Genomic DNA, 25,432 nt, shown 5'->3' with positions numbered 1-25,432 from the left:
TACATATATATATATATATATATACATACATATATATATATATATATATATATATATATATATATATATATATATATACATATATATATATATACATATATATATTTACACATATACATATATGTGTATGTATGTATATATAGTTTTCCTCTCTTCAACTGGAAGGATACCAACAGTTTTATCCACATCTGCACATTGTGATATCGATGCTGAAACGTTATATTGTGTTTCTGACCTGTACTCTCTCCTCTGCGCTGAGTAGCAGTGTGAATGAAATTGCTGTGGCCGCCATAGCATGTGTGGACGGCATTCCATACTCCGCATCCACACGCGTCTCCAGTTTGACCACCGGGGGAGACGGAGGACGCGGCAGCTTTAAAACATCCTTCATCACCTGCCCAATGTACATCACCACCTGCAGGCACAGATTCAGTTTGTCTATTGCCACATCAGCAACCTATGGCTATTTCATGACCAATGCATATAAGAACATATGACATGCATAATATAAACATAATAATAATAGCTACAACAACTTTAGAAACCAATAAGTAGACAATACAGAAAAGTACACATTAAATTTTACATCACTTTGATATATGATAAATACCTTAAAGGGGTGATCCAGAGTGCATTTTTAAGGTTTGGTTGTGTTTCTAAGATGCAAAGCAATGTATACTCATCCTTCACTTGTAGAAAATCAGGTTATTTTTTCATATGTCCTACTTTGATTATATACAGCTACAGCTATTTCTTAGTTTCTACAAAAGGCCCGCCCTTAAGAGGCTCTGATTGGTCAGCTAACATAGTGTGCTGTGATTCGTGGAACGGCTCCACATCACCAGGAAAAGCATCACGCTCCTTCAAGCACAAGCTTTTGCCCTGTGTAAACACTGTCAGCCGCAGCAGTCGGTGGCTGAATCAGACAGAAAAAGACACAGAGAACACAGCTTAGCCTCACGCCTGCTCTCTAAAATAAAATCTGACAAGAGTCTTTCACATGTATTTGAAATAAGCATGTGTAAGTAATATAAAACGTTCACATATCTTTTGCGAGTTTGTTATTTGAGATGTATAACGAACGTAAAGCGTACGCATATTGAGACACAGCAGCGCTGCTGAAGATTGTGTGTGTTTACAGTGGTTTGACTGATGAATATGTTGTAGCTGAATTGTTAGCGGTGCCAGACAGCATTTCTCTTTGTTTACATCCTTGTTTATGTCCTTGCTACAACATACTTAACTCTAGAAACTGTGCATGTAGCTGATCAATTTCACCAAATAAAAAGACTTACAGGTTGTGGCTCACAATCCACAGCTTAGTCTGTTGGAGGAGTTTAAACCGAATCCAGCACTGAACTGAGAGAGATTCTGGAAGCTCTCCTTTGTCAAATGCTAGCTATATTTTTTTATAATTCTCTGGAAGATAACTAAAATTGTAAGCACTTCTCTCTGTGTAGTGTCCTTTGGAATCCCAAATACAGAAACAAACGTTCTGTGCAAATGGCAGCTTTTAGACGGCATTTTAGCTTTCTCTGCTACATTACAGCACAACAGCACCTCTGGCCACACCCCGTTGTTGTGCAGGATGTGCGCTTGGTGAATGCACGCAACCTTAAGCCCTTATGATCTCACTAGCCCGGATGTATTTTATTTTGTATTCCCCAAACTTTGTTCGCTGTAGGCTTTGCTAAGCTAACACTGTATGCCAATGTCTCCCTTTGCATTGAATATAGAGCGTATTACATTCAGTGATGTTGTTTATATTCACACAGCTACATTATACATTAACTAAAGTTTCAAATATGATATCGTAGTTGAAAACTGCTTTAAAAATGTCTTTCTAGGAAGAATTTTAAAATATCCTACAGACAAAGAAAGAGAAATGAGATGTGAATAAGGCTGAAAATAAAAATTAAAAATTAAAACAAAGGCAGTTCTAGAAATTTTGCCTATCGGCAAAAAAGGGCTAATGTTTACAGTTAATAATTCAGAGATTCAAAAAAGGTACAAAAAAAAAAAATTAAAAATTGCTGGCAACACATGCAGAAATACTTATTTGCAAAAAAAATGGCTTAATACTAACAAATTACATGATGCAAAAAATTCTATGAAACATTTCTAACAAATACAGTTTTTATAATAAAGAATAAAACATTTTTAATTTTATGCATCTATAACAAATGCCGAAAGCTTAAAAAAACTAAAAATCAAATAAGAGTGTCTAGGGATTGAGAAATTATAATAGTTTTTATCTTCAAAATGCTAATGGAAGCAAAAAACGCTATGAAATGCACATTTTATATACATTTAATACATGCGTGTTAGAGCTTTTTTTGCCTAAAATAAAGATCACGATTTTCTCACGATTCTGTAGATGTAGAATAAAGGTTAATATGAGTGGGCTATTATTATTGTTGTTCTCAAACATATGGTAAACAGCAATAGGCTTTGTGTAGCTGTACTGTTGGTTAAAATGCTAAATTTTGTATAGACTTAGAATGGTGGACTTGAACAGACTTTAGATTTGTCCTGGTCATTAATGCTGATGATAATTCTAATGTTGAATTATTGTGTTTGACAGATTTTAAGCAGAAAATTACAGATTGGAAGCATATGTCTCAATGACGTGATTTTCGTGAATACAGAAGACTGGGTGGGTATTTTTGCATTTCGTCGGGTTTTGGATACTTTTTGGGCTGGAATCAGTCAGCTACATCTGGCAACACTGTGTGCGCTTTCGGTTTCATTTTCACTGCTAAGAGCGGTTCACTTCCCGCGCAGCTCCCAAACGATCACTCTGTGCCACAAACTGAACGTTATTTACAACTTTATTACCTGTTATTTACAGCCTATGCAGGTTCTGTTCACAAAAATAGACTTTATTCAGAGGCGATCGCAAATACATTACATGACGACCGAAATTACAATTTTAGGGTGACTTATATCTAGGCCCACACGGAATCTGCGCACGCAGATTTCGGCAGATTTCTGCAGATTTTTAGCCCATCATTAATTCTGTTTATTTGCTTGAGTAAATGTGTCAATCTGAATTTATTCAGTTTTTGTTCAGTAATTTATTACTTTTTATTTCATATATTAAGGTTTTAGTTATGATTACTCCCCTGGATGCTCCCAAAATTACATTTTACATTTACAATTACATTTTACATTCAAGCTTACATCTTAGAAATACAGCATGTGACTCTTTCAACACCATATAGAGGTGTCCACGTTGCTGAACAACGTACATAAAACAGTGTGAAGACTTGTGAGGCCACCATTGCTTCTCTCCTAAACTTGAAAATATAATTGACAGAATCAAAGAAATGCGGTATTAAGATCGTCTAGGGGATCGAATCGAGATTGTGATCTTTTAACGATTAATTGTGTAGCTCGATTAATTGTGCGTGTATGTGAAAGAGTAGTTCCTGTGACCCCTTTAGGCTGCACATTTCATAAGCTCTTCACAAGATAAAAATAGCATAACACTTATACGCATCATGAGGCGATTTAGTTTTGAGTGACCAAATTTTCAAGTCTTAAGAAAATTGTTAGTCATAAAGTGAACAATTCATGCTAGTTAATCCACATGTTTTGTTAAAAAGTCCTTCTTTGATGATGTCAGATTGATTGAGCGAGCGACCCTTGATTAGACACGCCCACAACCATTAGTTTGCTGCTAGGTAAAGATGAGAGGAGGAGCAGAAAAATAAACCCCACCCCCTACTCAATATTCCGTTTTAGTTGGAAATGCAAAACTAACAAAAAAGTCTCAGCAACTTTTGCTTCACACAGACTTTCAATCACAAAACGCACATAATAAAAGTATCCTTTGTGTTGTTTTGCGTTTTTATTAACTGACAACATCAGTTAATGATGATAACTCTAGTTCAGTCATGCTAATACAAGAATGAAGGTTTGAATAAACTAAAATTTGAACAAATAAATTGCTTAATGTTAAATTTAGTTCATAAAATATATGTTTAGTGAGAGAATGCCAAACTGAATTATTCTGGTCCAAACCAAATAAACAGAGAGAGCCACAATTATGAACACAACATCAGGTAATGATGAAGATAAACCTGGTTCAGTCATGCTAATACAAAATGAATGCTTGAACAATTAACGCAATGTAGTTCACTATAAACAGCTACGTTGATTCCAGAGGTGAACCAATCAAATGAATTTAGCCTGCTGTTGCTGTGGAAACTATATGCAAGCATAAAGTGAATAAAGAACAAAAATAGAAACACCAGAAGCAGAAAAAGACCAGGAGAAATGATGTGCTTTATGATACGCGCTTCATTTCACAGCTGACCGGTTCAATTTGTTTGCTAAAGACTTTCTATTTCAGTTTACTCTCTTCCGTTTCTCCTCCTTGCAGAAACCCCAACAGTATGATGATGAGTCAGGGCATTCGCATTCATTTTTAATTTCAAGATGTGTGTGTGTGTGTGTGTGTGTGTGTGTGGTTTTATCGGACACTCACAACCCACATGTTGACGAGCCGCCGGCACAGAAACGGGTCGAGGTTCCAGTGGATGCAGGGAAGGAAGGTGATGTAAAAGATTTCATGGCCCAGAGTGGCCGATGTCACAAACAGGAAGTAGAAAAGCCAGTTTTTCACCACATAATGTGGCCTGGGATGACCCTGAACACAGAGACATGAGCACAGTGATTCACCACATCAACAGAGCACAAATCACAATCTTAATCTGTTATTAATTGACACAGTAAATGCTTTTTTTTAAAGGAATATTCCAGCAGAAATGGCGACACTGTGGCTTAGTGGTTTAGGACTGTCGCCTCACAGAAAGAAGGTTGCTGGTTTGAGTCCCTGGTTGCTCAGTTGACATTTCTGTGTGGAGTTTGCATGTTCTCCCCATGTTGCCGTGGGTTTTCTCCGGGTGCTCTGGTTTCCCCCTAAGTCCAAACACATGTGCTATGTGAAGTTTATTTATGAACAAATTTCAAGAGGATCACAAGCTTATAATTGTTCTCAGCTGTTCCAGCATCAGCTCATGATCGATTATCCACTCAGATGATTGCTAAATCACGATAAATAACCAGAGTTTTCTTATCTCAGTATCTTCGTCTTGAAGAACACCGCCTTACCCACCGCTACTTCCCCTCCTTTTCAGATGGGTGACACAGCTGCCAGGTGATTAGCACTGTTGCCTCACAGCAAGAATGTCTCTGGTTTAAGTCCCTACTAAACCAGACGACATTTCTGTGCGGAGTTTCATCATAGGCTCAGGGCTCTCGGGACAGCATGCCAATCATTTATTATCAATCATCAGCTAAGTATAAACTCTTGAAAGGTTAATTGGATGAAGTAAATTGGCTGTAGTGAATGAGTGTGTGAATATGAGACTGAGTGTATGGGTGTTTCCCAGTGCTGGGCTGCAGCTGGAAGGGCATCCACTGTGTAAAACATATGCTTGATAAATTGGCGGTTCATTCCGCTGCAACCTCTGATAAATAAGAGACTAAGCTGAAGGAAAATAAATAAATGAATGAATTATATTATTATATTTAATTAATATTTTACTATAATATACTAAATGTAAGAATAAACGTTTACAAAATGATGTAATACTTTCGAAAATCGCTATATATATATATATATATATAAATAAAGAACAAAAATAGTCTGGTTCTCGAATCTGATTGGCTGATAGCCGTGATATATTTAAGTAATATCAGTACCTGTACAGCCTCTTTACCCTTTGTGTATTACTCCGCCCACATACAGCCAGCAAAAAGCAGACACTACAGATCTAAAGTTTAAAAGATGCTTGCTCAGCTGTTTAACTGTCAGCTTATGATTTGAATCCAAAGTGAAAGAAAGTAGTCCCTCATACAAAAGGGTTTTTGAGACTCTCCATGTTTAATTTTGTTTTTATATACACAATTATGCCATCAAACTGTTGTATAAACGTAATATCACACTCGTAGCATTGCGATATGGCTGTATATCGGCACTGGTGTTGGCACTAAGGCACTCGGCCTGCGGCCTTGTGTTACCGCACGCCTCCCAAAAGTGCCAATATCGCACTGCTACGAGTGTGATTTTGCTCATATATATATTTTATATATTAATATTTTATATATATATTATATATATATATATATATATATATATATATATATATATATATATATATATATATATATATATATATAATTTACATTAATGTGTGATATGACCAAAAAGTAGTCAAACTAATATTTTCTCAATTCAAATGAGTAGTGGCTTGGACCCAGTATTTGTCCAGTATGTCAAGCAGATACTATTATATATCCTAACCCTGAATCCTTATAGACATTTTTGTCCTTTTTTGTGTTTAGCATATAGTATAGTTTTATTCAGCTGTGTTGCTAATTGCATAATATATGGCTCAGGTGTGTATTTTTATTGATATTTTAGTAGTTCACCCTCATTTAATTTCAAATTTGCATCAAATTTATACTTGGTACAAAAGAAGTTACATTCATGACCTTAAGGACAAAAATGTCCACATTGAAATGCTAAAAAAAATCATTAATGTTAGGTAATTATGGTTGTATCAGTAACTGACACTGATTTATGCATGTTTCAAAATGAATGGGGTTGTTTATCATTGACACATCCAATACTTTAATCAACAAGAAAAATCTGGTTATCATTTAGTATATCGAAAATAACTCATATCTTTAATTGTCATAAAAAAACACCATGAGCAGTATGTAAACAAGCCAGCATTTAAAGGGTTAAAATTCTAAATAAATAACGAATGTTCAGTGATTATGATTAGAACTTATGCTGATTAACATCATTTATTTTTTGGCTTAGTCCTTTTATTAATCAGGGCTCACCACAGGGGAATGAACCACCAACTTATCCAACATGTTTTACGCAGCAGATGCCTATCCAGCAGCAACCCAGCACTGGCTATTCGATATGAATGAATGAATAAAACAGGTTTGAAACATGTGGAAGATGAGTAAATGATGACAGAATTATGTTTTTGGGTGAACTGTTCCTTTAAAAACTGAAGGAACGATCAATTATTGATATGACTGAGGTAAAGTTGGCTTTATATTCACACTTTCAGACTTTCTTCTTAATAAAATAGTACAACAGTGTTCACAGTCAACTAAATACTGCTAATGTTGTTTTGAGGTCAAACTTAAATGTGATTGTAGTCCGAATATTCAAAGTAACATGGTAAACAATTTAGGAAGCATGTGTCGAGTTGCCATTGAATGAATGTGTGAATATTAAACCAACTTTACCTTAACATTGAAATGTATATTAGAATACAGAATTTAACTGACAGATTTAAGTCAATGTTTGCATTAAGTGTCTGTCTTTACGTCCATAAACTCATCTACAATAGAAACAAAACCCTATTCAGAGTGAGACATCAGAATTTGCTTTATAAACTTAAGATAATCTCAACCAACCAGAGAAACTGGAAAGACTTGTCAGCTGGTATTTCTGCTTAGCACATCAGGGAAACTCTCGGTTTTAATTCACCTCAATGAAAAGACTCATTTAAATCGGTTTAACTTACTTCGACTTTGTTGTCATTCTGTAAATTGGCGGATTTATAGTTGGAGTTGCTGTCGTGTGCGCGTGACCCGTTCGCCACCTGCTCCGCTTTGCGCCGGTGCGTCGTCACCGGAGTCTCCTTAACGGATCCATTCGCGTTCACGAGTCCGTTTTGATTCACATGCGAGAAGGACTCTGCTGGTACCAGGCCGCAGAGGCGCTGAAAACCCACCACCAGTTCGGGGCTGTTCAGGTACGTGATGATTCTCCACATGGCCGCGCGGAGTTTGAGCTCTATGTGCACGCGCGCGTTTCCGCACCAACCCAGTCCGCGCGCACAGGTGTGTTTTACAGCTGCAGCCTGCAGGTGACAGAGCTGAGGTGATGACGTATACGATTATGGCGTGCATTGATTGGTTGAAGCATTTACCCTTGGAAAATGACCTGGTTTTATCTGTCTAAAAGGTGGGTCAATATTGGATGAGTTATGGGTTGGCAGGATTTGAGTCACATTTTTGCTAATAAAATGAAATGATAAAGATTATCTAAAAGATATATTAAGATTCTGAAAGCTCAGTGGCGACAGTGGCTCAGTGGTTAGCACTGTGACCTCACAACAAGAAGGTCGCTGGTTCAAGTCCCATGTTGCTCAGTTGGCATTTCTGTGTAAAGTTTGCATGTTTTTTCAGTGTTGCCTTGGGTTTCCTACGGGTGCTCTGATTTCCCCCTCAGTCCAAACACATGTGCAATAGGTAAATTGAATAAACTAAAATTGGCAGTAGTGTATGAGTGTGTATGGGAGTTTCCCAGTATTGGGTTGCAGCTGGAAGGGCATTCACTGTGCAAAACATAAGCTGGAATAGTTGGTGGTTCGTTCCACTGTGGCAACCTCTGAGGAATAAAGGGATTAAGCCGAAGAAAAATAAATGGATGAAAGCTTAATGATCTAAACATCAAAGAATTCATCAGTTGGAATGAATCTGAGGCCCAGTTACTTTAAAAAGTAGGCCCATAATCTGGATCGGAATCATTTGGACTTAAAAATACAATATCTTGCTATCAAGGATCAGGATAATTTACCTCTGCATTATCCTAAATCAGATTAAAAAATGCATAAATGGCCTCATTTGTGATTTAGAATTGTAGAGCTAAGCAAATCAAGGGGTAATTATATAGACAAATATCTATACAAACAAACACAAAAATGTATTATCAGACCTTTTACTTTTTGTAATTAATATTACACTAATTACATTTCTCAACCCTCTAAAAGATAATAAGTTTTAATCATATATATATATATATATATATATATATATATATATATATATATATATATATATATATATATATATATGTATATATATATATATATATATATGTATATATATATATATATATATATATATATATATATATATATATATATATATATATATATGTATATATATGTATATATGTATGTATACAGTATATATATATATATATATATATATATATATATATATATATGTGTGTGTGTGTGTGTATATATGTATATATATGTATATGTATATATACACACACACACACACAGTGGTGTAAAGTAACTAATTACAAATACTCAAATGACTGTAATTGAGTGGTTTTCCTCAGAAATTGTCATTTACTAAGTAGTTTTATAAATGTGTACATTTTCTCTTCCTTGAGTTCATTTTTAGTGCTGTATCGGTACTTTTACTCCACTACTTTCCTTCAACCTGCAGTCACTACTTTAGTTTTCTTATCTATGGGGATTAGAAAAATCAGTCCTGTGATCCTGTCCAATCAAATCGCACACAGAAGGTAAATCACATCATAATGAACAACCTCAAGACATGGGCACTTTATAATCGCAGCAAACTGTTTGGAAGCATTAAAAGTGTCCAAGAACACGTCCAAAATAGTCACACGTCTAATGATGTTACAGCTTGACGTTGTGAAGACGTTACCGGTATGAAGTCTATCAGACGTTGGATTTTGGTTGCCAGACCTGATGAATAAATGTCAGTATGTGACATCAATATGACGTTGGTTTATAATTTTGTCTCGACGTTGGATTTTGGTCACTTTTCAAAACAATCTAAAGTCAACTAAATATCATCGTCATTTGATGTCATTATTGGACATCAAAATAATGTTATCCTTAGATGCTGGCTAGACATTGAACTGTGGTCACCTGACATATATAAATATATATTCTTATTTTTTATATAATTTCTTTTTTTTAAACAACCCATACTGATAAACAAATAAACAAGCCTGAATTATGTCATTTAATCCCAATTTCAGGAATTTTTTGTGTTTTTAACAAAATTTGAACTACCATGCATTCTTACGGTCACACATTGCTGCCACACACATAATTTTTCCCCTCTCAGCTATGTCTTTATAACAAGATCTTTTCTCGTTAAGCTATGTCGTTATAACGAGATCTTTGGCGTCGCATTATAATGAGAAAAGATTTCGTCATAATGACATAGCTGGGTGGGAAAAAAAATGTGTGTGGCAGCAATGCTTCACCGAACATTCTAATACAAACTGGAAAGTTTTTCTTGAGAGTTTTTTTTCTTGTTCCTAGTCAGTGTGCAAGATCCATCCTCTAGATGCACTCGGACCAGGGCCGTGCACTGCCACTGCACCTCGCCCCCCACCTCACTTTGCAAACCCCCCCTTTTAACATCAGACACCCTGAAGGGTTGATCAGACCCCAGCTTGGGCTCCAAAAGCCATCACCCACAAATCAGTCCTCTTTGTCCATCTTGTGGATTTCTCTGCAGCTTCACAAACAGACTTAATGGCCCTATTCTTGGCTGCTACTGCTAGGCCTATAAGGCTTTAGAGTGAATGCCCTGCAAACCCTCTACAGCCCACATCTATTGGCTCGGAGTGGGTCTTCTAGCTCCCTTCCTCCCTTCACTTCTCTACTAGCTCCTGGCACTTTGAGTGTTTCCTTTCATTTGCCTCTTCCATCCGCATCCCAGGTTGACCTGCAACTGTCAGTTATAGGGGCTGAGTGGAGGAGGAAAGACCTTGTCCTTCCACTCAGCTCCTGACTGGCAGTTGCAAGTCAACCTGGGGAAGTAGTTAAAACCTCATATCAAAAAGCATGTACTGTAAGTAAAAATATTTCTAAAATATATTTATTTCAGATATAATGGGTCAACAATATTTATTTTTATTTTTTATTTCATTCATTTATTTTCTTGACGGCTTAGTCCCTTTATTAATCCGTGGTCGCCACAGCAAAATGAACCGCCAACTTATCCAGCAAGTTTCGCCACTGCTTCACCCCTTATTTTTTATTTACATTTAATTATTTATTTTCAATAAGCACAATAACCTGGCAGTGGTGTAACCAGGGCCGCCGCGTCCATAGAGGCGACCTAGGCGGCTGCCTAGGGCGGCAGAATAGAGAGGGCGGCGTCCGCGACACTACCCTCCCCACCCGCGCCCTCAGTTATATCCGCATCTAGTGAGTTAGAATGGAGAGGCGGCGTTTGCGACAGCTCCCTAACTGTCCACCACCCCAACCCCACCACCCCGGCTTTCACTTTAGGGTTGAGGGCGGCGCGACCGTTCTTTGCCGAGAGCAGCAGTTCAGCTTGCTCCAGTTCTGGGTGTAACCGATATAACCCATGCACTCTCATTCACACACATACACTTCAGCCTATTTAGCCTACTCAATTCGCCCAAAGCACATGTCTTTGAGGGAAACCTGGAGCACCAAGAGGAAACCTAAGCCAACAAGGGGAGAACATGCAAACTTCACACAGAAATGCCAACTGACCAAGCCGAGGCTCAAACCAGTGACCTTCTTGCTGCGAGGCGATCGTGCTACCCACTGCGCCACCTTAAGCCTATAATAGGTCACGCGCAGATTCCGTGTGAGCCTAGTCATTGGTTCTCAAACTGTGGTATACGTGCTTCCTTCTAGTGGTACTTGATGAAAAACGTTTGAGAACCACTGCTGTAGGTGAATTGAATAATTGGCTGTATAGTGCATGTATGTGTGTGCATGTGAGAGTGTATGGATGTTTCCTAGTATTGGGTTGCAGCTGGAAGGGCATCTGCTGTGTAAAACAAACAGGGGCGGACTGGGACAAAAATTCAGCCCTGGCACTATAGCCACACCAGCCCACATTACCATACGTACTGTTTGTTTGACATTCTTGCCAGATTTTGATTATCTCCGCGTAACCTTTGATTGAGTCGGCCCCTCTCGAAACTATCACCGATTGGGCCAAATGCTTAACATTTACTATTATTACCATCATCAATGTCATCATAATATTCACATGTTGCACGAGATAAAAGCTGCCTGCATGTAAAAACAATACATATAAAAAATAATAATAAAATAAAAAATAAAAATAAAAAACTGACCGGCCCACATTTAAAAAAATGGTCCGGCCCCTCTGGCATTTGCCAGAATTGCCAGATGACCAGTCCGCCCCTGAAAACAAATGCTGGATAAATTGTCGGTTCATTCTGCTGTGACGACCCCTAATGAATAAAGGAACTAAGCCGAAGGAGAATGAATGAATAATACTGTCCATTTTCCAGAACTATAGCTTTTGTGATTTACATATTTTAAAACTGAATATCAAATGTTGTCCAACACAAAAAGGGACACTGTATCGTCACACAAGATGTAGCCTAGGGTGGACGAGAACAGAATGAATGAACCAGAAATAGTGAGCAAACCCATCTGTTTCTGGGCTATTAGTTTCCATGACAACATCATGAGCCAGTCGAAATGCCAAACAGGTAGATGACTCACAACGGGGAATAAACGCGGCTAAATGACCATCAGATCCGCACACACACACACAGCCAGGGAGAAAATAACAGATGCGCTCCGAGCAGCACAAAAGGAGTTAAACCCACTGACGTAAACAGCATCATTTAGCCTGAGGACTCGTGCCGTTTGACCCGGACGCGTGTCTGCTGCTTTGACTGAGCTGTGATTCCCGAGTCCCACATCTTCGCCAGACAGCGGGTTAATTCTGGACGAGAGCAAAGCCAGCTTTATTACATCATCATTATCATCATCATCATCCAGTCCATACCGGAATGACACGGTTAATTATTTAGGCTACTGTAATAAACTCAACTTGCGCGGAGATTATTTTTGTGTGCATTTGTGAGCTTTGTTTTTGTTTTTAAATAGAAAAGGGCATTACACAAGAATGCCCTGCTTTAACAGGAGCTTTTGTTGATAAAGAGAAGAAAAGGCGTCTCTCGTGACTGGTCCATTGTGTGGAGGATGTGAGTTCGTGCGGGATGCCATGGCAGCGGTGGATGCAGCAGCGAGCGGGCAAGAGCCGCCCGGTCTCCCGGTACCCAAGGCGTTTCCCTACGAGGAGTACGAGTGCAAGATCTGCTACAACTACTTCGACCTCGGCCGACGGGCTCCAAAAATCTTGGAGTGCCTCCACACGTTTTGCGAGGAGTGTCTGCACGCGCTGCAACTGTGCGAGGAGCGGCCGTGGCGCATCAGCTGTCCCGTGTGCCGCCACCGCACGCCCGTTCCGGACTACCGGATTCAAAACCTGCCCAACAACACCAAGGTCACCGAGGATTTCCCGCTGTATATTGATTCAGATCCAGTGCCTCAAGATGCTCTGCCGCCACACCCGCCTCCGCTTCACCCGGCGCTCATCGCGCTCCGGCGGGAGGAGGACGCGTCCGCGGCGTCTATGGCGGGTCACGCGACGCCCTCCACCACTACGGTGTCCACCGCCACCACGCTGTCCCAAGACTCGGTTTCACGTTACGAAAGCTGCCATAATTGCCGACGGCTCGCGCTGACCACCGGGTGCGTGTGCGTGATCTTCTCGTTACTGTCCATGCTAGTGTTGCTCTTCCTGGGCCTCATTTTTGTGCACAGCCACGGCGGGCCGCCCTCACCCGCGGGACCCCTCTGTCTGTCGGTGGCCAGCATCCTCGCTATGCTGTCGGCGATGGTCACCTGGCTGCTCTACTGGCTCAAAGACCGACCAGAGCACGACACGGGCCGCTCCTCGGCCACCACTAATGCCAGCCGGAGAAACGCGTGACTGGGCATCAGGATCGTATGACAAGCGCTTTCACCACACTGTAAAAAATTTGACCTTAAATTCACAGTAAATTACTGGCTAATAATTGCATTACTTTCACAGTAAATTACTGTATGTAAATTCACAGTAAATTATTGTGAGGTAGTTCACAGTAATTTACTGTGGTTTTGTCACATTAAATTATTGTGAAATTACAACCATATATTGTAACTTTACAGTAGATAATGAAGTCCGTTACTGTGATTTCACAGTATTATCTTGTAGAATTAACTATATTTTACTGTGAATTTGCAAAACGATTACTGTGATTTAGCAGTAGGTTGCGGTTTAAATACCTGATTTAACTGTAAAGTTAAAGTTATATCCCGGATTACTGTAATTTAACAGTTTGGTGCTGTAAAATTTCAAAGCAATTTTAGGTCACACAAAAATGAAAATTCTATCTTGATTTACTCACCCTCAGGTTGTTCCAGCTCTGTTAAAAATGATTTTTTGTTAAACACAGGAATAAAAATATCAAATATTCCTCTTTGTGTCCAAACAACCTGAGGATGCGTAAATGACGACAGAATCTTCATTTTTGGGTGATCTGAGAAGACTCTAAAATCAAAATGAAAACAAACACACATACATTTTACAGATTTATTTAACAGCTTAATGACATCTGTGTAAACATTTCAGAAAACTTTCAAAAGGTGAAGGTGAAACCTCAAAAAATACTATAAGAACATATTAATAAAAAAATCTGACATCATATGTAGCATACATATAAAAAGCAGTGCTTCAGAGTGCGCGCTCTCTCTCTCTCTCTCATTATATATATATATATATATATATATATATATATATATATAAATATATATATATATAAATATATATATATATATATAAATATATAAACACACACACACACACACACACACACATGAGAGAGAGAGAGAGAGAGAGACAAAACTTCTTGCTAAATTAGGCAGTCGTCTATTCAAGGTCAATCATTTTCCTGATAATTTTACACACTTGCTGGTTGATGTGTCTTCTCTGCTTCTTTGACTTCGTCTGTCTTCCATCTCCAAACTGGTGCCCAAAAAGCACCTATAAGCAAAAGGGCAGACAAATAGTTAGCTTCATACAACACTACTGGGACACTACTGCTGCACTAGAGAGCAAAATTACTGTTAGCTTAGTTTGAACATGCTGACAATACTGTAGCTCAGTCAAACTGCAGTTATTTAAACAAAAACATCTGAAAAACATTTCCATCACAAACACACAATCAAGAACAGTCCAACAACAAATAGTGATTTTAATGACCTAGGCAGAGCATTTTAAAACAGTTGATTTGATTTACACCTTCTGTTTACAGACTATAATCTAATGCTGGGTTCACACTTATTGCAAAGTAAACACATGCATCACAGTACTTGCTCTTGAATACTAGCAGGATGTTTCTTGCATCAAGCTAATTTTTCATGATTTAAATATTAGGAAAATTTTGCAAAAAAAACTTGATTGAAGTGATATAGCACTTGTGTTGTATTCATTTCAATGAAGTTTTTTGCAAATATTCCAAATATTCTTCCACATGTTTTGAGTTTCACTTAATTTGTGCTGCCCAGTAAAAAATTTCCCACTATTTATGCATTTGCAATGACTTGCATGTAATCCACTCACCTGAATAGGTAACTTCACATATGGTATAAGAGCCCCATCCTTTTAAAGACAGCTTCCCCTCTGGTCTCCAGCACAGACAAACAAATTGTGTCTGCAACACGGCCCTTTATAACAAGGGGACAAGGGGAGTCATGACTTGTGCTCCTATACATTCCTTGTTTAACCCCCCCAAAACAAGCACTCAGTTACAATATTTATTGTTGACATTACCTTAAATTCCAGAGTGCAAAAGGCAACTTCAGCATACTTCAGTTTCAGACCAGATCCAAAGTCAGTTGTGAAATCCAGGTGAGGTCCCATGACCACTCGACCCTCCAAGGAATAAGACTAAAAGGGGGAAAGAAGGACTAAATTAGAGGTGTTTGTGAATAATTAAATTTGTTTGTAGAAACAAAGTTGACATTCCATGCTCTGCCTATTAAAAACCAAGCAAACAAACACACATGCCCAGTAAAATTGCTAATAAAAATAAAAACTATAGTTTAAAAAAAATCTTTGTCTAATATTTACTACTACTGGAGGTACTGGTGGAACTTCTGGAAGAAGAAAAAGAGTTTGTACAAGAAACTGCTCACAACAAATCTGTGGAAAAACCTGACATTTAAAAATCTAATAAAAATGAGGAAGGCATCAACATTACCTTTAATAATCAAGCGAGGGGTGATTGGTAACATCAGTGTTTCAACATCAATGGCTGTGGCTGCAAAAAAAATATGAATATAATAAGAGTAGAATAAGACTCAACCTAACACACGCACACACATACTCTCTCTCTCTCTCTCTCTCTCTCTCTCTCTCTATATATATATATATATATATATATATATATATATATATCTCTATATATATATATATATATATATATATATATAGGTTTAGATCGTGATAATGAATTTAGGCTATATTTGTGTACTCAGAATTTACACTCACCTCACACTTCAGCTATTATCAGGTACACCTGAACACCAAAAAACAAAATCTACAGTTAGTGACAATATACAATTAGTTCTCATTAGTAAATGTTAGCACTGCATTAACACCAGTGAGAAATATACAATATGTACTGTGTTAGTGTTAGTTTAAAAGAATACAACTGAATTGTATTATAAGCTTCATTTAATAAAACAGTTAAGACTTGTTTCATAATGAGTTTAGTTTATTTAAATAACTTAACGTTAACGTTACAGTGAACAAAATTAACGTACATGATGGTGACTAACCGTAACGTTAACTTAAGTGAAGGTCAGAGCTTACCTTAACTTTAGTCATTTCACCTTTACTTCAGTCTTGTACTGAAACAGAAAAAGCAGTTAACAAGAAGTTAATTAAAGAAAATTCCCTTTCTTTTTTCAGGAACTAACGTTAACGTTATGCTAATACCTCAGAAAACACTACAATCACCATCTGGCGTCGTTAATTTCTTGTTTAAAAAAAGGCGCGCTTAAACCCTGTACGTGCGAGTACAACTAAAGTACTCGGTAAATTCCTGTTAAATGACATGCACTATACAGAAATACACATACAACACTCATTTAACGGAAAAAAAGTCATATTTTAACACTTACCGAGGATGAATTCGTTTGGTGAAGAGACGAGGCAGGCGTTGTCTGTGGTGATGGCGCTTGTTAGCGGTCGAGTCAGTTCTGTTAAATGAATCGGCTCCTTTAAGTGAACAGTAAAGAGTCGAATTCGGCTCCTTTAAGTGAACAGTAAAGAGTCGAATTCGCCTGAAAACGATTCCATTTTGTATAATATTGTAAGACGCAAACATATAATTCATTAATATTTCATCATATTGCTTGGAGCTCATGAACACGTCTGATAAAATATCTGAATCTGATTCAATGTCACACGAGTCCTGAATCGAAGCAGTGCAAAAGTAATATATTGATTGAAATATAAAGTTAATTATTTTCTTCGCCATTCAAAATATTATATATCTCTGACTTTAACAATAAGAATAAAGTTCGTTTGGAGTGTATTGAGAATTATTATTTTTTCCTCCCAGGATTCAATTCGCACCAAGCTGCATCAAGCTGTAATGGTGGATGAGAAGGCACATAATATTATAAATATTGCTTTTAATATGTAATGAAATAAAGTTTTAATACTTTTTTATGCGAGAATGTAGTTCTTCAAAACTCAAATCTGTGGATTGTTAGTAAAGATTGTGTGTAATTTTAAGTGTGTTTTGCCGGTAGCGGAGATCTATGACCTCCAGGTGGTAACGGCGCTCATTACTCATGTATCCGCCGAAAGGCGCCTGTCTTCAGGCTAGACATTGGGACAATTGCCCCGTCTTCGATGGCTCTATATGCATCCGAAAATTAAGTTTTAACTGTTTTTCATGCTAGAATGTAGTTGTTTAAAACTCTAATCTGTGGTTTATTTATATAGATAAAAAAAATTATATATATATATATATATATATATATATATATATATATATATATATATATATATAATTCTGAGATTAGTGACCTCCAGGCGATGAAAGGTGCCCAAACTCATGAAACCGTCTAAAGCAGACATTTACCCTGACATTGAAATAATTGTTGGCTGTTTAACAGTCTTTGGTTTCATTAATTAATTACTTTTTATTCAAGTTTATTATTGGCTAAGCACACAGTTGTTCATTAAATATTATTTCATATTCTATGTTAACTGTATAAAATTAAATAAAGGTGCAGTACAACCAAAAAGATGTTGGTAACCAAATCGTTTTGGGAGCTATAACATTCTGTTATTATCTGTTAAAAGTTCATTTGTATTAATTTCTACGTTGAGTTAAAAAAGGTTTGAATTTCTATAACTAACGTGCAAAAGATATAGCCCTTTTCACAGTAATTTGCTGTAATCATGCTACCTGCCGTAATTTCACAATAAAATTATGAATACAACATATTACTGTGAATTTTTCAGTTAAATACTGTGAAGAGATACTAATGTAATTTACTGTGAAAAATTACAGTAACATGTTGTGAAAACCTGGAAATTTTTTACAGTGCACTCATTCCTTAATATACCCGGTAACATTTTATCTTAAAGGACAATTCATGCTATTAACTAATCATTTACTAAGACTATTGGCTAATTAGCTGCTTATTGATAGTAGTAGTTTAGGTAGGCTATTTGGGATGTAGAATAAAACCTTACATTATAAGAAGCAATAAACTGCCAATATCTTAATAATAGGCAGGCAATAAGCCAGTAGGTAATAGTGTGAATTGTTACTTGAGTTAAAATGTTACCATAGTACAGCTAGTTTATTTTCATGTTACTATCAGTAACTTTAATCTGCTGTCAGAATAGTCAGTTTTAACAATTTTGAGTGAAATTATTTAACTAGATTTTTTTTGTAAAAAAGGTCTATCCCATATGAAAACAATCCTATATTTATCTGTTGTTAATACTAGTGTTTTTGATCCATACTATAGTAAATTGTGATACACTGCATTTGTTATAGTATTTTCAACTCTGTCAATGAATGCTACAGTAACTAGTTAATGATACAGTAACGAATACTGCAGCATGCTTTAATTTTTGCCACAGTAAATGATGATGTATTATAGTATAATATCCTCTATAAGTGTAGAAAAAAAACAGAACTCGGTCATTAGTGGTTGTGTAAATGTAGCAACTATAAAATCACCACAACCAATTAATTAAATAGCACACTAGAGTATGGTTCAAAAACAAGTGCACACTATTTACTATAGTATTTTTTAAATGTGGGGAAAGTCTTTTTTTTTTTACATTTTAAACATTAACATTCCAATCTCACTAATTTCACATATCTAATTATTAAGTAGCTACAGCAAGGTCATATTAGTTTACATTAATTAATGAATTAGCACACATCGGGCAATATTACACTCTAAAAATGCTGGGCTTTAACTGAACATTGGGTCAAATATGGAGAAATCCAACATTGGGTTACTTCTTCCACTAAAATTTAAATGACACTTTCGAACCCAATGGGCTGGTTTCTTTATATTTGACCCAATGTTGAGTTAAAACAACCCCATTGTGTCAAATATGGAGAAATCCAACATTGGGTTACTTCTTCTACTTTAATTTAATTGACACTTTTAAATGCAATGGGCTGGTTTCTCCATATTTGAACAAATGTTGAGTTATAACAACCCTATTGGGTCAAATATGGAGAAATCCAACATTGGGTTACTTTTTTCACTTAAATTTAAATGACACTTTTGAACCCAATGGGCTGGTTTTTCCATATTTGACCCAATGTTGAGTTAAAACAACCACATTGTGTCAAATATGGAGAAATTTAACATTCGGTTACTGCGTCCACTTAAATTTAAATGACACTTTTAAACCCAATGGGCTGGTTTGTCCATATTTGACCCAATGTTGAGTTAAAACAACCCCATTGGGTCAAATATGAAGAAATCCAACATTGGGTTACTTTTTTTTCTTAAATTTAAATGACACTTTTGAACCAAATGGGCAGGTTTGTCCATATTTGAACAAATGTTGAGTTAAAACTACTCCATTGTGTCAAATAAGGAGAAATCCAACATTCGGTTACTTCTTCCACTTAAATTTAAATGTCACTTTCAAACCCAATGGGCTGGTTTCTTCATATTTGAACAAATGTTGAGTTAAAACAACACCATTGGGTCAAATATGGAGAAATCTAACATTGGGTTACTTTTTTAATTAAATTTAAATGACACTTTTGAACCAAATGGGCAGGTTTGTCCATATTTGAACAAATGTTGAGTTAAAACAACCCCATTGTGTCAAATTTGGAGAAATTCAACATTCGGTTACTGTGTCCACTTAAATTTAAATGACACTTTTAAACCCAATGGGCTGGTTTGTCCATATTTGACCCAATGTTGAGTTAAAACAACCCCATTTGGTCAAATATAGAGAAATCAAACATTGGGTTACTTTTTTTCTTAAATTTAAATGACACTTTTGAACCAAATGGGCAGGTTTGTCCATATTTGACCCAATGTTGAGTTAAAACAACTTAGAGTATAATAATTGTCAAGCTGATCTGTTCATTGTTAGTATATTATCAGAATAATAATATTAAAAGAGTGTTGTTTTGTTTTTTTTAACCATGTATTGGTTAACTTTAAATAACATATTTTTCATCGTTAGTTCATGTTAACTAATACACCCTAAAATGCTGGGTTATTTCAACCCAATTCTGGGTAAAAATATAAACTAAACCAACAGCTAGGGTACTTTTGTTTTAATTAAATTAATAATTTAACCCAATGTTTGGCTTTGTCCATATTTTACCCATGGGTTTAAATGACCCAGCATTTCTTAGAGTGTACATAATGTTAACTAATGGAACCTTAGATGAAGTGTTCCACAAAAACATCTGGAATCCACACAGTATTTACTCAACTAGTAAACTTGAAAATACACTGGTAGTGATTGCAATGGTAAACATACATTAGGTATAGAAGTATTTAATGCATTACAATTACCAGTACAGGCTGACGTTTCTCTACAAGGAGTGCAAAGTCTGCAACTATTGGGAGTGTCTGCAGGTTGCAAAATGTCGCTCACATTGAATGCCACGCCAGATTTTGGGATACAGAACCTGATGTGACCACACTGACCCAGAACCACTAGCACAGCTGGCTATAGAAGTGTGCGCATGATCATCTACTTAATGTCCTGTGTTGTGCAGCTCTTCGTGTTTGACCACTGCCCTACCTGTAGTTCTTCTACTGGGACACCTGTGTGTGAGCTTGAGAAGAACTGACTTTACACATTCACTAACAATCACCAGAAGCAACAGTTGGTTAAACTTCATGCAAAAACAAATATGTTGGTGAAAGTCTGTGCAGAATCTGAGCACAGCTGCTGTTTGATATTTGGTTTCTAGTGCAGTGGCGTTCAGACTTTGGTGGTAGGGCCATTATAAAGAGCGAGGTCCAAAAGTATGGGAGACCTAATGAAAATGTATCTACTTTGCATTATTTGATAACATTTGCACTGCTTAAAGGAATAGTTCACCCCAAAAAATGAATTTAAATGTCAGTTTACTCACCCACAAGTCATCGGTGTGTATGGCTTTCTTGTCAGACGAACACAATTAAAGCAGTTTTAAACTTCATCCTAGCTCTCCATTGCTCTATAATGGTGGTGGGTATTTACCCTTTATTTAAAGTTTCTAAAAGCTGCAGGTGGTTAATGCATGTCTTATTAAGCACATTGATGTGTTTTTGAAACAAAAGTATTATTTTTTTTTAATTATAAAGTTATAAATCACCAACTTCAGGTGACTGTCGAATGCATGTTTTGGACAACTTTTGGAAATAGACACATCTTGGGTGAAACACCACACAATTCATCCAAAAGTTAGTTTAGCTACTTATTTAAAATAAGTTGAAACAACACAGGGGTGGCTCAGTGGTTAGCACTGTTGCCTTCGAGTCCCGGCATTTTTGTGTGGAGTTTGCATGTTCTCCCCGTGTTAGTGTGGGTTTCCTCCGGGTGCTCCGGTTTTCCCCACAATCCGAAGACATGCGTATAGGTGAATTACATAAACTAAATTGGCCGTACTGTGTGTATGTGGATGAGTGTGTGTTTGGGTTGGGTTACAGCTGGAAGGGCATCCCCTGTGTAAAACATATTTTGGATAAGTTGGCGGTTCATTCCGCTGTGGCGACTCCTAAAGAATAAAAAGACTAAGCCGAAGGAAAATGAATGGATGAAACACCACATTCACTCACTATCCTTCTGCCTAGTCCCTGATTTATCAGGAGTCGCAACAGTGGAATGAACTGCCAATTACTCTAATATAGGTTTTATGCGGCGGATGTCCTTCTAGCCACATAAAACAACACAATTCTTACGTTTTGTTAGGGACAACTTAATATCTTTATGTTCAATCCATCTGAATTTGTAAAAACGCTTAGGTTAACTTGATTGTTTTCTGTTAGGACAACATAACTGGGGGAACCCAGCATTTTTTACCACAGAAGACGACAACAAACAAGAAAACTAGCTGGCTTGCCGTTACTCTATTACATTAAATAAAGGAGATGTTTCTATTTTTAGAACTAACTCTATGAATGCATCTTACCCCAATCTTTTTATCACCGCGGACCGCTTAACGATTGACAATTTTACCTTTTACCGCAGACAGGGGTTGGTTTCTCTGACAAAACATTGCTGTCACTCTGATACAATTTTTTTTCTAGAGTTCTTGCAAGTTCGTTATTTCCAATGGAGGTGCGTGGCTAGCTCATGGAGGTGACCTGACGCACTCGCGCCTTCCAGACTCACGCAGTTGAATGAACGCTGCAAGCATACAATGAGTCACATAGCAAGAACTGACCAATCAGCTTTATAATTTGTATGGAATGTACACATTTCGGTAGACTTATTATCTCAGACGAACACTGAACACCCAAACACTGCAGTGCTGTGTAATTTCCTCCACATATAAGGCATGTGAACGGCCCCTAAAAGGCCATAGTCATTTGCGATCTCCAGCAGTTGATCTTTGTGCACAAACATGGTGTTTGGGTACACACGTTTGGGTACGACCTGATTTGTTGACAAATGGGTTGTGGGTCTGTTTCTTGGCAGTTTGCAGATCCTTCGCTGGGCCTTTTCCCTTAGCAAAGAAACTTTCCAAAGACTCATTTTGGTGCTTGTGGTTTAAATTTGGGCGTTCAAGTGACTGAGATGTAAGCAAGAGAATATGGTCATTTTTCAAAATAAAAGATAGTTCAGACTCAGATAATAAATAAAACAGAAATGATTAATGATTTATTCTGTGGCTCGGTACAGGTCCGCGGCCCAGTGGTTGAGGACCATTGCTTTACATCATGCGTCTTACATTAGGTACATATGAGGTCAGCCTAAAATATGTTTAAATTAATTTGCATTCGGCAGACATCGGAAGTCATTGACTGAGTTTAGAATTAGAAATTAGAAATATTTTTGTTTCAATGCACAACGATCCCCTTCATAAGTAATGTGTTAACGCCCTAGTAACATTTGAGTTTTACAATGAATTTATGTGCTTTTGAAAGCTACAAAAAAGGACCACTACCCAACAACATTATACAGTATGGAGGAGCCAGGATAATGTGTAAAAGTACTCCGACTGTGTTCGTCTGACAGTGTAAAGTCATATACACCAGCTAGATCTCATGAGAAAACAAATCTATTTTACGTTTTGTCAGAAAAGTGGCAAATTTGTATAAATTCGTACAATTTCATTTGTACGAAAATGTACGATTTTTAAAAGCAGGCCTGCCCCCAAACCCAACCATCATTGGGAGATGAGCAAATCATACTAAAATGTATGAAAGTGGTCATAAAAATATTAATTAGACACTAAATCAAAAAGTTACAAATTTTTCTATGAGATTGCATAAAGGATAGGATTGCGGATGAGTAAATTATTGGGTAATTTTTAGGGGTGTGACGAGATCTCATGTCTATTTTCTGTTTGTATATTAGCAAAATATTTTGCAGTGTTTGCATGTCCTTAATTACAGTAAAATAACATTCATTACAAGTTTATAAAAAAAAGCACCTAAAGTGTTTTGCATTTTGTGATTTTATTTTCAGTTGAATGAAAGACTATTTTGCATATATATATATATATATTTTTTTTTTTTTTTCTTTTCCTTATTGCAGATTTTTTAGAAAGTGTACAAATCTCATCTCGTTTTCGTGAAAACAATCTTGTGTCTCGTGGAGTAAGCATCTCATCACTCACCTAGGAATGTTTATATTTGGGTGAACTATTCCTTTCAAGGTACATTTATGCATTTGCCACTTTTATCCACACTCAAAAGTAAACTTTGCTGTTTGTTCAAACTACTTATTTAAATTGAGCTGGAACAACACAATTCTTGACTTTTTTTGGGAGGAAAATTTAATTGTTTTATGTTCAATCCACTTAAATTTGTAAAAACTTAATTCCTTCATGTTGTGCCAACTCAAATTGATTCTGTAGAACCCAGCATTTGTTATATATATATATATATATATATATATATATATATATATATATATATATATATATATATATATATATATATATATATATATATATATATATTTTTTTTTTTTTTTTTTTTTTTACAGTGAGGCATTTCCCAGTATCTAATTAAATAAAATTGCAGAGTGTTGCAAAACAACTTAACCAGGGGTGTCCAAACTTGGTCCTGGAGGTCTGATGTTCTGCATATTATTTTCAACTCCAATTAAACACACCTAAACAAGCTAATCAAACTCTTTCTAGGTAAACTAGAAATCTCCAGGGAGGTGTGTTGAAGAAGGTTGGAGCTAAACTATGCAGGACACCAGCCCTCCAGGACCAAGTTTGAACACCCCTGGAGTATTATTACCATTGTTTAGCAAAAGTTTGCAGGATAAAGAAATACATAACAAAATTCCAATTTTTAATCTCACTATTTTGAGAAAAAGTTATATTTTCTGGCTTTACCCAGCGGGCAAGGATGTCATCATGATGTCAGATTGATGCTGTACCCCAACATCATGTGAATGTTGCATTTTGTTTGGAAATGAAAATCGAATTGACGTCAGAACTCAATGTCAATGTTCAACCTAAAATCAACCAAATATCAACGTCTATTGATGTTACAGCTTGATGTTGTGTGGATGTTACCACTATGACATCTAGCAGACATTGGATTTTGGTTGCCAAACCTGCTGAATAAATGTCAGTAATTGACATCAATATGACATTGGTTTGAGATGTTGGCTTGATGTTGGATTTTGGTCTCTTTCCGATTCTGTGGAACCCAGCATATGTTTTCATTGAGACATTGCCCAGTATCTAATTAAATAAAATTGGCCAGTGTTGCAAAACATCAGTCCTGGAGGGCTGATGTCCTGCATATTTTAGTTCCAACCCCATTTAAACACATCTGAACCAGCTAACCAAGCTCGTAGAAACTTCTAGAGAGGTGTGTTGAAGGAAGTTGGAGCTAAACTATGCAGGACATTGGCCCTCCAGGACCGAGTTCGGACACCCCTGACCTACCACCCGGTTTACGATTTAAGTTTTTCTTTTCTATCCTCCTTCAGTTTTATTTAATCTTTAAAAGATCCCATTTTCAATCAGGTCTAACACTTTTGGACCCCCCTCAAACCA

The 25,432-nt window shown here is 36.8% G+C and overlaps 2 protein-coding genes and 1 long non-coding RNA gene across 9 annotated transcripts in view; 1 reads left to right on the top strand and 2 right to left on the bottom strand.

The window, feature by feature from the left end:
• sgpp2 (sphingosine-1-phosphate phosphatase 2) overlaps nucleotides 1–25,432 on the bottom strand; it is a 146,312-nt gene that overhangs the window by 17,456 nt on the left and 103,424 nt on the right. For 2 of the 5 annotated variants that reach the window (XM_087282288.1, XM_087282287.1), the window contains 3 exons: nucleotides 4,815–4,926; nucleotides 4,493–4,654; nucleotides 236–415 (listed from right to left, as the gene is read on the bottom strand). In XM_087282288.1, coding sequence (XP_087138414.1) covers nucleotides 236–415; nucleotides 4,493–4,654; nucleotides 4,815–4,926 — 454 coding nt within the window. Of the gene's footprint in view, nucleotides 1–235; nucleotides 416–4,492; nucleotides 4,655–4,814; nucleotides 4,927–5,712; nucleotides 5,774–7,562; nucleotides 7,893–25,432 lie in introns of those variants that run through there. The other 3 variants (XM_087282289.1, NM_001386286.1, XM_087282286.1) reach the window with 3 other exon arrangements.
• Nucleotides 12,516–14,394, top strand: rnf228 (ring finger protein 228). The gene has a single exon (XM_087284781.1). The coding sequence runs from the start codon at nucleotides 12,850–12,852 to the stop codon at nucleotides 13,618–13,620; it is 771 nt and encodes a 256-aa protein (XP_087140907.1). The 5' UTR covers nucleotides 12,516–12,849; the 3' UTR covers nucleotides 13,621–14,394.
• On the bottom strand, nucleotides 14,575–16,902 carry LOC137487673 (uncharacterized). Of its 3 annotated transcripts, none has more exons than XR_015509958.2 (7): nucleotides 16,857–16,902; nucleotides 16,546–16,583; nucleotides 16,222–16,249; nucleotides 15,932–15,991; nucleotides 15,502–15,618; nucleotides 15,292–15,395; nucleotides 14,575–14,712 (listed from the first exon to the last, which is right to left on the bottom strand). It is a non-coding gene; the product is annotated as an uncharacterized LOC137487673 (long non-coding RNA). The 3 variants fall into 3 exon arrangements; XR_015509959.1 differs by lacking the exon at nucleotides 16,857–16,902 and adding an exon at nucleotides 16,672–16,749; XR_015509961.2 differs by lacking the exons at nucleotides 15,932–15,991; nucleotides 16,222–16,249; nucleotides 16,546–16,583; nucleotides 16,857–16,902 and adding an exon at nucleotides 15,802–15,822.

This window comes from Danio rerio, chromosome 15 (genome assembly GCF_052040795.2).
Source record: "Danio rerio strain M-AB ecotype USA chromosome 15, GRCz13ab, whole genome shotgun sequence".
NCBI classification, from domain to species: Eukaryota; Metazoa; Chordata; class Actinopteri; order Cypriniformes; family Danionidae; genus Danio; species Danio rerio.
Note: the sequence above shows the minus strand (reverse complement) of the source record. Positions and strands in the feature narration are given on the sequence as shown.